We start from the raw sequence: 12,528 nt of genomic DNA on the forward strand, positions 1-12,528 counted from the left end.
AACATCATGCTAATTTGATGGAGTGTTTTTGAATTATCCATGCATATGTATATTATAATTTAGACCAGTAAATGTGTACGGTTATTTATTTTTTATAAGTAATTTGTTTATGTTTCTCAAAAAAAATCTTTAGGCTTCGTTTTATGCTAGGATTCGAAACTAAAAACTTTATAAATTTAAGCAAAAATCCATGTGTAGGTCATTCTAGACAAATTGTATAAAGTTCAAATAATATTGCCCAACATTAATTCAATCTTTTCGAACATTAAATCAAAAACCAACTAGTCTTTCGTTGAAAATTGAGACTGTTACACAGCGTAACAAAAATGACATTTTTGCGTGTCTCAAACATTAAATTATGTGTCTAGTTGATTTGGGGTAGCTGAATCTAATGCCGTTCTGCACGTCACAAATTTTAGCTACACTTCGCTACACAGTTGTAAAAAACAATGGTTTAATTGATGTTTCCATGAAATTAAAGATATAATTCATCAAACTTTTTTGTGATCTTGTCCAGCAAGCATGCAAAATATGACTTCAAGTTTCATTTCAGATATAATTATATTGAAGTTGCTCGATAAAATTTAGATTAAATCAATTTTTTCAACATTATTGTCAACAGTCTCTATACAAAACTCTTCGTTTCTCTCATATGGTAAAATACAATACTTTTCTATAACTTTTGTGATAGTATTATAAACTTCGCTGATAAGTATTGTTATACACATAAAGTTTGAATTCTGTGGTAAATTAAGCAAATAAATTGCCTTACAAGCTCACAAACTTGCATGCACGTTGGCTGAAAATTTTCCATTTTCAATAGCCAATATTTCAAAATGCATTTTTGAATATATGCATTTTTTGATAACTATTACGAGAAGATTACGATTACGAAAATTAGCTCAATAAATGAAGAGTAAATTGAACGATAGTTTTTATTTGAATAAGGTACCGTGGGGTAAGTGGATACAGAAAAATCAATAGTTAACTTCATTATTATGTACAGCTAACGTGAATAATGGAACTCAAATTTTTTTCTATGGATAACAAATAAGGGACTATTATACTTCAAATCGTCATTTATTTCGATTTTTCTGATTGTTATGTATTGAGTATGGGAGACTGAAAAATTTGCGCCAAATGATCTACTTGCCCCACCATGGTGGGGTAAGTGGATCACCTTTAAAAAAAATCTGTTTTCGAAACAAATGTAGTGTGATTATGTTTAATAAGAATGATATTACCCTCGCTCTTGTTATTAGTGCTACTTATGTTACATTTTAATACTTTAAAATTAAAAACTATTTTTATTAAATCAAAATATTATAAAAAGTATGTATATATTAATTCAAACTAATTTGAACAAAAAAAAAACATTGTAACAAGAAAAATTTGGAGAAAATTCTTCCTTTTATACGCATAAGTTATACAGAAGTATTGTAGGATTATTCTTAAAGATATTTTCGAAAAACACTCATGGTTTAAAAACATTAGTTACATTTACTTTTGAATAACAAACTGAAATCCTTCTATTTTATTTATGAATATATGTGTGTCATCTGTCTAGAACAATTTATATGGTCAAATAAGGTACGATACTATGCTCTCGATTGGAAAATAAGTATATTTTGCTCTTTTACAACTCAGCTTAGATAAACCACGAAAAGTTTCGTGTGAATTTCGAAATTATTATTCTTTTAATATTTTTTTTATACAAGAAGGGTTAAAAAAACTTTTAGGTGGATTAATTCAAATTTTCTATGGCCAATTTGACAAATTCAAGCTGGGAATGGAACAAAATAAAGGAAAACAACATTTGCGGATATTATAGCTTATTAAATTTCTCGTAAGCAGTCTGCCAATTAATGATAATTATTCTTAATCCACTTACCCCATCCCATTAAAAAGTAGGGGTAAGTGTACCATGTCCAATATATTTGTATTTATTTATAAAAATGACATATTTTTCATTGTGATTCATTCATTTAGAACTGAAATGCTCACCATGTGTCGAAAAAATAGAAGAATTTGATTTTAGACAGAGATACAATGAATTTTTGATTGGTGGAAACCAATTTTCAAATTAATTACTTTTTGCAGCTAACAAGTTTGCTTGTGTTAGTGTACGTGTAGTACCAGTTTTGCAATAGTTTCAGTGTGGGCGTAAGAATATAACCTAAAACGAAGCAATGGTGCGAAAACATTCAACATATTCAAGTATTTATGCTTTATATTGGCAAATGATCCACTTACCCCACTGCTACACTTCCCCCACTGTACCTTATAGATGATCTTTAGAATTCTCCATTGAAATACACTGAAATGAATTTTATTGTAGAAACTACTGAATCCATGGTAAAATTAAGAACTACACCAACGATTTTCAACCGACTACATTAATCTGTCAACTCTACGAAAACACAGTCAAAATCACTACACAAGAAAATATATTCGATTTATTTAACTAGAGCTGCAGTATTAATAACTAGAAAAAAATCTTGATTTGACAAGTTTGGCAGTATACTTTTGACCACACTGTGTGGTCATTTGCAATTCATATTTGACATTTTGGCCTACCGACTTTATAGATATATCTTAGTAGGTTGTTATTTAAGATTGTTGATTTAGTTGTCAAATTTTTTCATCAATGTTGTATCTTCAAAATTTCATTTTTTCTTCATTTAGGTAATAATAATCATTTGTATTTTTAGGTACAATAATACAATATAAATTTTTCAACTCAAGCTGTGAAAGGACTACGCTAATAAAACTCATAGAAAAGACGAAATTATAACGATTCCAAGACAGTTTGCCAATGACGTGCCGCTTCATGCATATCACACGAATTCTGTGCTGTAGATAGTGTCGACTTGGTTCATAAAACTTTGCAAACCATTATAATGGAAAATCCTGATATTTATTCCTTGAATACTGGCCAATGGAATTCTGTATAGCGCTCTCAATACAGTGTACTTTCTCTTGCGCACTACTCAGACGTTTTGATCAACCTAACTTCCAATCTCAAAAACCTTCACATTTATGGTAAATAGGTTAAGTTTCTGAGAATTTTTATCTGAATATTTAATGATTGAATGGTATCCAAACAGGTCACTCTTTTATCTTATTTTATCTATTCTATCTAATGACTTAAAGTTCGACAGTCCGGATATGGTGATTTGAAGCCGTAGGTTAAGACAGAAGTTTTTCTATTCATATTATAGGCATAATGTGATCACTTACAGCGCATACATTTGCAAATAATACGAAAGTTAAATCGAGTCCTTAATAAAGAATCTTATGTAGAAATTCCTACAACATTCTACACAAACGTTGGTGTGATGTGAATAATTTTTGCAAGCCTACCAGTCAAATCCAGGCCTTGGCCATAAAACAACACATGATGAATCTCACAGCGGGTAATAAACAACTCTTCCAGGACTGAAGAAGAAATAATCTATATAAATAAAAATAGAATGGTGTTTGTATGTCACGAAATGGCTTCCGAACGGGTCAACGGATTTGAATGATTATTTTTCCGTTTTGTTCGTCAAGTGTTCCGACGTGTTTGTGTGTATCAAAATCCCAGGATATTCACCGGGAAAGTCGGAAAAACGAGCGTGAACGGAACTGTCATTCTGTATGGAACTATTCTTAGTGTTTTCCAACAGCCTACTTGATGGCAAGACGAAGTTTGCCGGGACCACTAGTATTCTAATAAATAATGAATTATTCAGTAAAAATACATTCAACAAAGTCACTGTTGGAGACTATTTTGTAGATTTTGAACGTTGCTTGATGTTTCCATGCAGTCTTCAAAATTGCCTTTGCATTTCGTTGCTTTGATTCAAAAAACAAGGAGAAAGAGAATGCACGACCCTTATTTTCCAATCCAACAAGGCTTTGATTTGCTCTAATCATTTCGGTGAAAATACTGCATCATTTATCTGAATCATTTGTGGCTCCTTCGACTTAGCGCACTACGCTGCAGGAGGATAACATTGTTGGTAGGCTTAGCAACCAACAATGTTTTCTTCTCATTGCAAGGTCACAAAGCGCATGTCAGTACCTATCCAGTTGAAGATTTCCCTGCTTCTCTAAATGGTGAACAATTTTGTGTGAACAAAGGGATTCTCCTGCAGCTGTTGTTAAGTATCGATTGATTTTCCAAAAAGCCTTTTGACGATGTTAGTGTAATCTTTTTCTATTATAGCCACAATCAGTTTCATCAGAAACACATATATGCATTCTTACGACATTGGCGTCATGTACGGACAGCAACGCTGTAGCGCTGTTGGATCGCGGTATAGATCGTTACAAATCTGCATGTGATTTATGGAATAGAACCTGATCGACAAATTGTAATTGAATACCTAACAATATGTTATCGCATGATTAATGACAATAAAAATGTCTTTGGGAAACTTGTACCATAACGAAACAATAAGTTATAACCTGTAATATACGCTATTTGCATTGTTTTGGTATCAGTCTTATAAAATCAGAAAAAAAACAACGATTTACTATTTTGCGGCGTTATGGCGCAATGTAATTTTTCTGATTTCATAGGACTGATTGCCGAACCAAAGCAATTAAAGTATTGAAGTATTGATAGTCTAAATACCAAGGTCTATTCTCACTTCAAATTGAACAAACAAATCGAAAGTTTCCCTACTTCCATTGTATCCGCTATGCAAGTTCTGTTATGCCCCAATGGTTAAGTCTGTAACGTTTTTAAACATATAGATTGCCTCTTGCCAATAGGAAAAATGTTTCTGAGTTATTTTATGATAAACTAATACTGCAGTACCAGCAGGATAGTGGCGACATAAATGACCTCAACTAGCGAAACTGACCTTTTACACCTGCAGTTTTCATTGAAAGAGCTAATATTAAAACAAATTATATTACTCACATATAGGTGTACACTCATGGTGGCACCTACAACACTACATATTATTTATTTACGATACTGTTTACATAGCCCTTTAGATAGGATTTTTTTTTCGAAAGGGGAAGCAAGAAGTTCCAATTGAAAGCTCGTTGAAAACCACTATTTTTCAAAGGGGTTGTTTTTATGCTAACCGAGGCTGGCAATCCGAGGTCTAGATTATGCAGTTTGCGTTGAAATGATTTGAATCAATGATGCATTATTTTTGATCAAGTGAGCACAGGAGCAATTGAATTGAAAAGACGCGAATCCTACGCATAGCAGTGATATTTTCAAAGCATGCTTTTCAAAATATCTGTGCACCAATGATGATCTTTGAAGACTGTTTCCATGTTTTCATAAATTTTCCAACTTGTACAGTGAAACCTCCATGAGTCGATATTGAAGGGACCATCGACTCATGGAAATATCGAGTCATGGAACAGCAATTCTTTGGAAAGCTGCTTCTAGGGACCATCATAGTAACCATGAAATTATGTTTTTAGTATGGTTCCATGAGTCGATATCGAGTCATGGAACATCGACTCATGGAGGTATCACTGTAACAGTTTGCTGATGCAACCATAAAAATTATAGTTTAGGCAAGAAAAATCATGTGGGAGTGGTTAAAAAATTTATGGCAATCTCACGTAAAAAGCTGGATATGTACTGGATAATATTGTGCTTATTCTGCGCGGCGTGTGGGGTGAGACGAGTCGAATGAGGTGACAATTGTCGACATCCTCAGATGCAACGCGAATATATCTGATGATATTATTCGTTACGCGATGCGAAAAAGGGGACCTTCCGAGGATGAATGTGATGAACGTGACGAAAAGACGTATGGTTGCTAATGGAAAAGCGACCTGTGCGGTCGTCCTCCAGAGCGTAAAAGCTCTGGAGGACGGCCGGAGCAGTGGAGAGGTAAACACCAAGCCTAAGCCCACGGGATAGCCCGAACCAGGCGGTGCTTCCACAGGAACCACGGGCGCAAGACAACAGCAACCTGTGGATACGAGTTGGAAATAAGAAACAACAGAGAAACCCGAAAACGGAGCCCAAGGAGAATGCTAAACCGAAAACAGCGAAACGTAGGAATTTAGGCGAGGCCCTCGTTATCAAAACGGAGGAGGCGAAATACGCTGAGGTTCTGAAGGCGATGCGAAGCACGGAGAAGCTATCGCCATTGGGCGCAGATGTGCGGAGCATAAGGCGGACTAGGATTGGTGAAATGATCCTAGTCTTAAAGAAAGACGCCAAGCAAAAGGGTGCAGACTATAAGCAACTAGCACAAGAAGTACCTGGCGACGAGGTTGATGTAAGAGAAAGATCCCTTACTGCAGAAGCGACTCTCCAGTGTAAAAATCTGGATGAGGTCACCGATGCAGCGGAGGTCTCGGCTGCTCTCAAAGAGCAGTGTGACATCAACGTAGCCAGTAAGGCCATCCACCTTAGAAAGGGAACGCAGGAAACCCAGGTGGCGGCGATCAGGCTGTCGGTTGCAGAGGCTAGCAAAACGAAGAACTTGGGCGCACACAAAGTAGGCTGGTCGATTTGCCGGCTGAGCAAGCTACAGCCTCCTGAAGTTTGCTTCAAGTGCTTCGGGAAAGGCCATAAGTCGTGCAAAGGTCCCGATAGAAGTAAGCTGTGCAAATAATGCGGCACCGATGGCCATAGGTCAAGCGGTTTTAAGTAAATCGCTAAATGCCTAATATGTGTCCACAGAGAAGACAAAGGACACTCAACGGGTGGACCCAAATGTCTGGGCACAAGCGGAGTATCAAAGCAGCCAAAACGGAAGTAACACAGTTAAATTTAAACCTCTTTGGTGCAGCCAAGCAGCTGCTTTGGCAGTCAGTCTCGGAAACGAAGACCGATGTGGTATTACTATCGAACTAGTGGTAGTAAACAGGCATTCTTGGATAGTCTATGCCAGAGAGACAACTCGAGTCCGTGATAATGGACCTACAGAGTGGTAATGGGGCTCTGCACAAAAACCATGCCATCTCTTTCACTCCTCCATGAAATTTGTAAACAACAAGGCCAGTAAACGTCAAAATTCAATACAAAATCAAAACAATGCAGAGCCCCCATGGCTAAGACGAAAGATACCATGGCGCCCCAAGAGAAGTCGCCCGAGTTGCTGCGATCGATAAACGGTGTACATCGTTCCCGCATCACCCCACAAGCGCCGTATGCGGCAGATGAAGGAGATGAAGTGGCGAGGGTGACGAACGAAGAGCTGACAGAAGTCGTGAAATCATTCGCATCAAATAAGGTACTGTAACCGACTGTGTCCCGCATGAACTGGCGTAGACGCAGTGATATATACGGTATACTGTAGGAGGCAGTTTAATGCATCATCAATTCCTCCCGCTTCCCCTCATTGGTCTGCATTCTGACGTGGCAGGAGCTATTGTTGCCTAAAATAGAAGATCACCAGCACCTATACGCTGAGGGTGTCTGTTAATCCCAAGCAGTCATCTGATTGGTTCCTTGTGTAAGTGCAGCTGATCTGGCGATACTGGAGTAGCAACCACGGGTGCCCAATCAAGCTTAAGCTCAAGGACATGATTGCTATAGGCAGTACATATATAGGTTCTGGCACTCAGAAATTCTGAGTCAGAATCTCCTGCGTGTCCCGATTGTGCTGGTGTGTAGGAAACAGCGAAGCATGTCGTGTTCGATTGCCTGCGTTTCATGGTTGTGAGAGATCGCATGCTAGCTACATGTGGAGGGGACTCGTTCCCTGACAATATAATCCAGAGAATGTGTGCGGATGCCAAGTGCTAGAATGCAGTCACTCACATTATACTAGAATTGCAGCGCCGACCAAAAGTTGGCTGCAGAGGATTTGCCCTGCCGAGCCTGGTCCCTACGTTGTTTCGTTCTGGAACCACCCCCCCCCTCCCTTCTGACACGCTTTTTCCAATACCTAATACATGCACTGTCACACTTTCCTAGACCCCTCCCTCCCCCTAATGATTGAAGTCGTTTTTGGATGACCCCTAATATTGTTTGGACTGAACTGAACTGTTTTTTTAAATCACTTTACCGGGTCACAATTTTGATCATTTTAGTTACTAAGGCCACTATTATTTTACTGTCTAGCTGCAATTGGCCGTGTTAGAGGTATATAAGTAGAAATTTCTGGTTGAATTCTGGTAGATGTTCTGCATAGAAGGAAGTTCTATCAATGAAAGAATATTTCTGCATGAATCTTGAATTCTGAATGAAATCTCTGATGTAATTTCTGAAAAATCTAAACTAAAATCAGGTAGTATTCTTGAAGATATCTACAACGAATCCGTAATTCACCAATATGTTATCTCCTGATGAAATCTCCTAAAGAATTTCTTCCTTCTTCTTCTTTTCTGGCGTTACGTCCCCACTGGGACAGAGCCTGCTTCTCAGCTTAGTGTTCTTATGGGCACTTCCACAGTTATTAACTGAGAGCTTACTATGCCAATGACCATTTTTGCATGCGTATATCGTGTGGCAGGTACGAAGATACTCTATGCCCTGGGAAGTCGAGAAAATTTTCAACCCGAAAAGATCCTCGACCGGTGGGATTCGAACCCACGACCCTCAGCTTGGTCTTGCTGAATAGCTGCGCGTTTACCGCTACGGCTATCTGGGCCGTAATATCTGAATGTAACTTTGGAAAAATACGATGATTACGCGGATTACGCGTAATGTCAAGATCGCGATGAATTTCCAAAAGAAAAGTCTTAGAAATATTTTTAGAGACATGTCTGGTCAGATCTATGAAGAACTCTCATCGTCTGATTCCTATTGCGTTTGGCTTTTGGGTTTCATGTTCGGTGTTTTAAGAGGCAAGACACCACAAGCCCTGCTAGTAAAGCAAAATCGTCAGGATTTCACAAGTCTACTCACTGAGAAAAGAATTCCGAAGCCTGATAGGGAGATCCAAGAAACGCAACGCGTCCTTCTGCCACTAGGAGAATTTTGTCGAACAAGCAATACAGTTCTGATGAAGGTTGATGTATGGTCAGTATAATCGTCTTTCCTTTGAGGGCCATTCCCTTCAGCACCTGTAGAACACTGTGAGCCATGAACGAATCCAACCCGGAAGTGGGTTCATCACAAAGCAACAGGTGAGGATCGGTCAGGGTTTCGGATGCAAAGGCCAACCGTTTCCGTTCACCTCCGGACAGGCCTTTCATTCGACCTGGCGCTCCAATGATTGTGTCTGCGCATTTCGCTAAGGAAAGCTCCTGAAGCACCTCGTTGACTCGATTCATCTTGACACTCTTGGGTACATCTTTACCCATACGCAGCATTGCGTGGAATACGAGGTGTTCTCGAGTTGTAAGCGCGGGAATGAAAAGATCGTCCTGTTGCACATAGGCGCAACGTGCTCGCAACTGTTCCGCGTTGACTGGGATTCCGTTTAGGGCACGTACTGAAGTCGGTGCGATCTTGACCCCCGGAGGCGACCTGAAGGACAAAGCGTTCAGCAAGGTTGTTTTACCGGCGCCAGAACTACCCATCACAGCCAGTAACTCTCCACTCTTAGCCATCCCGGTCACATTCTTCAGTAGGTGTTTGCGGGGATTGAAGTCTTTCTTCTGGCGGGAGAAACAACAGCACAATCTACTGCACAGGGGTTCCTTTTTGGTATCACCTGGCGTCTCTCCAAACACATCGATCTCCTTCCATGTGTATGTGAGTCGTTCGTGCTGTGGAATTTGTCCCTTGACGGCGCCATAACTTTTGGGTTTCCAAACCTGAATCAGCGTGGATTTGTCATTGCTGCCGAACGAACTGTTGATACCTTCATCTACATCCTGATAACTGCTGGTGCTGTAGCGCTGGAAGTAAAAGAAAAAATGTATAATGAAATAGGATATTCATTTTGGAAAAGTCAAAGATGCATAGATGAAGAAGAAGTGTATTAAATGTAATGTACTAAACGATACTTCGATTGATTTACATAGGAAGTGGCTGGAAAATCGTAGTTCCTTGATTCGCAGCTTAGACGCCAGGTACACTGATAAGTTTCTCTCTATCGTTTGTTTCGCAAGACAGGGAAGAAGAAAAGGAGAATATTGTTTATAAGAACACGGTTTCTAACACTCTAACATTTAAATTATGATTAAAAAAAAGTCAAGCAAACAATGGTCTAAAATTCCACTGCGTTCAAAAGCTAAGTGAGTGAAATATCTTTTACAGAAAAACTGTTTACTTAAGTTATTTTTTCTGTAATCTCATAGCAAAAACGATGTAACGGAGTTTCATGATCCCACTGAGGAACCCCAAAAGCCTGCTAGAAATTTTCATGGTTTGGTGATGATTCCACAAAAATCTTGTTAAAAATGTACGAAACTCTGATGGTAATTCTCAAGAGTCTGTTAGGAATCCAATAGCAATTCCCAGGTTCCTCTGGGATCCCGATCAGAATCCTCAGAAAACTCAGAGAACACCGGCAGGATTTTTTTTTCGGTTTAAAAATGATTCAATCGGGTTCATTCTACGAGTGGCGTGAGGTGACAATTGTCGGTATCGTATAGCGAGGTGACAATTCTCGACTCTAGTGAAGTGACTCTCCATTTGATTTACACGGCAAGTCATTTCACTCGGGTCGAGAATTGTCACCTCGCTATACGAGACCGAAAATTCTCACCTCACGCCACTTGTAGAATAAGCCCAAATATCTCAGTCTTTGAGTGTTGATGCCGAAGTTGTTCAATCGAGAATGTATTACCAACTGGCGAGCTCATGTTAGTGAAACGTTAGTTAGTTAGTTAGTCACTTTTTTTATCGTGGCCATTATTTGTATCGTATTTGTAAACCTTTCAATATACATTCAAACTCTTGCAAAGCTCATATTGCAAAAAAAAAACTCATGAAAAACCCTAAATTTTATGAGGATAAGGAACCGAAACATATTAGGGGCAATATGAGCCACCCGGATTTAAGGTCAAAAACAGTGTTTTAATGTCTAGTGTCATTATGATCTGCTAGAGGATGCTTCGAATAGCCACCATAATAAAAACCGTAAAAATATTCGTTTTAGTACTCGAAATATTCACAAAAATGTCGTTTGTCATAAAAAGCTTATAACTTTGGCAGTTTTCAATTAAGACTTTAAAACAATTATATTTATTATTCTGGTAAATTTTATCAATCCATTCAAACATCTGATAATACTGATAAATTCGTGCGCAAAATCAGTTTTGATCGTAAACAAAATTATTGGAAAATAGAATATTGTTTAAAAAGTAAAATGGCGGGGCAAAATGAGCTACCTAGATTTAAGGTAAAAAAACGGTATTTTGAACATGAAATTGCATTGCCTAAATATACTAGATTATGTTTTTTACTGTATATTCATCTTGGTGCACCATTACAAGAGAAACAATTAGCTAGAAAATAGGTTGAACTAAGTGTTGCAATTTAATACTAGAATTAAATGGTATATTTACTATGTGTTATGTATCTATCAAAATAAGCCGTTAGAGTTAATAATTTCAAAAAAAAACTACTCAAACTTCCATTACAATATTTTACTGTTTATCATTAGCTCAATGTAAAGTTTTAAAAAAAATTATATGATTGAATGAGGTGGCTCATACTGCCTCGTTGGGTGGCTCATAAAGCCCCTATGGTTGGTGAACACGCAGAAAACCATGGTTTTCAAAAACGTTCCTGATATAATTCACAAGTTAATGTAAACATTAATCATCGACATAACAAGGAAGAAAACAGTTTATAGTATAAGTCACTTGCATTTAAACGATAGTTTTTGCTGTTTTTCTATTCCATGGCGTTTTCCTTAGGTGGCCCATATTGCCCCGATGCAACGCTTTTGGTTATTTGTCTTTGGTTATGCCTTTCTTTTTGAATGTTGTCAACAAATTTACGAATTTAATATGTGCAAATTGCGGTGGTTATTACACGAACTAGAGGAAACTGGGATGGGGGAAGGATAGGTGTTTTTCGCTTATGCGTTTTTCATTCAGCTGGAACTTTCCGAAGCGTCACTTGCTGTACGGTATGCTGAATATGAGTAATGCAAGGTCCAGTAACCACATTCTTGGTTGACAGTGTTCGCTATCCGGATACACCCGATGCCGAATGCATGAACTTCATTAAAACCAGTCTAGTGTATCAAATGTCATCATCGCTTGTGATTTCGTTCTATATGTATTTATGATACATTTGCGGTTGGCTGTTAATTTGTGGACACAGCACTCACGATCCATAAAAAACATACTGAATTGTCATACAAAAACAGCGTGGTGTCCTTTCTGGCAGTACGTCCCAGCAGGAACAAAGTCTTTCATTCAAGTTATTTCATTTTAGTGTTCTAAGAGCACTTCCATAGTTATTAACTGAGAGCTTCTTGACTATTTGTTCATTTGTATATCGTGTGGCAAGAAAAAGCTACATACGATATTATTTAGTTTCTCGGTCGACAGTATTTAAACCCTCATCAAGACGATATAATTTTGCTGAAAATGCTGTAATTGTTAATTTTAATATTTAATATTTCAATTCAAGGGGATTAGCTGTTCTAATAAGTGTATATCCCTGCACTCTCCACAGCCAAAAATACGTTATTTTTCAAAAATATT

General features: G+C 37.9%; 1 protein-coding gene across 3 annotated transcripts in view; it reads right to left on the bottom strand.

Annotated features, from left to right (window-relative positions):
• The window catches only part of LOC23687419 (protein white), a 62,951-nt gene that overhangs the window by 3,351 nt on the left and 47,072 nt on the right, over positions 1-12,528 (bottom strand). For 2 of the 3 annotated variants that reach the window (XM_021844716.1, XM_021844708.1), the window contains 2 exons: positions 9,885-9,956; positions 8,825-9,762 (listed from right to left, as the gene is read on the bottom strand). In XM_021844716.1, the coding sequence (XP_021700408.1) occupies positions 8,825-9,762; positions 9,885-9,956 (1,010 nt within the window). The remainder of the gene's footprint in view (positions 1-8,824; positions 9,763-9,884; positions 9,957-12,528) is intronic. The other variant, XM_011494678.2, reaches the window with a different exon arrangement.

Source organism: Aedes aegypti, chromosome 1 (genome assembly GCF_002204515.2).
Source record: "Aedes aegypti strain LVP_AGWG chromosome 1, AaegL5.0 Primary Assembly, whole genome shotgun sequence".
Taxonomy (NCBI): Eukaryota; Metazoa; Arthropoda; class Insecta; order Diptera; family Culicidae; genus Aedes; species Aedes aegypti.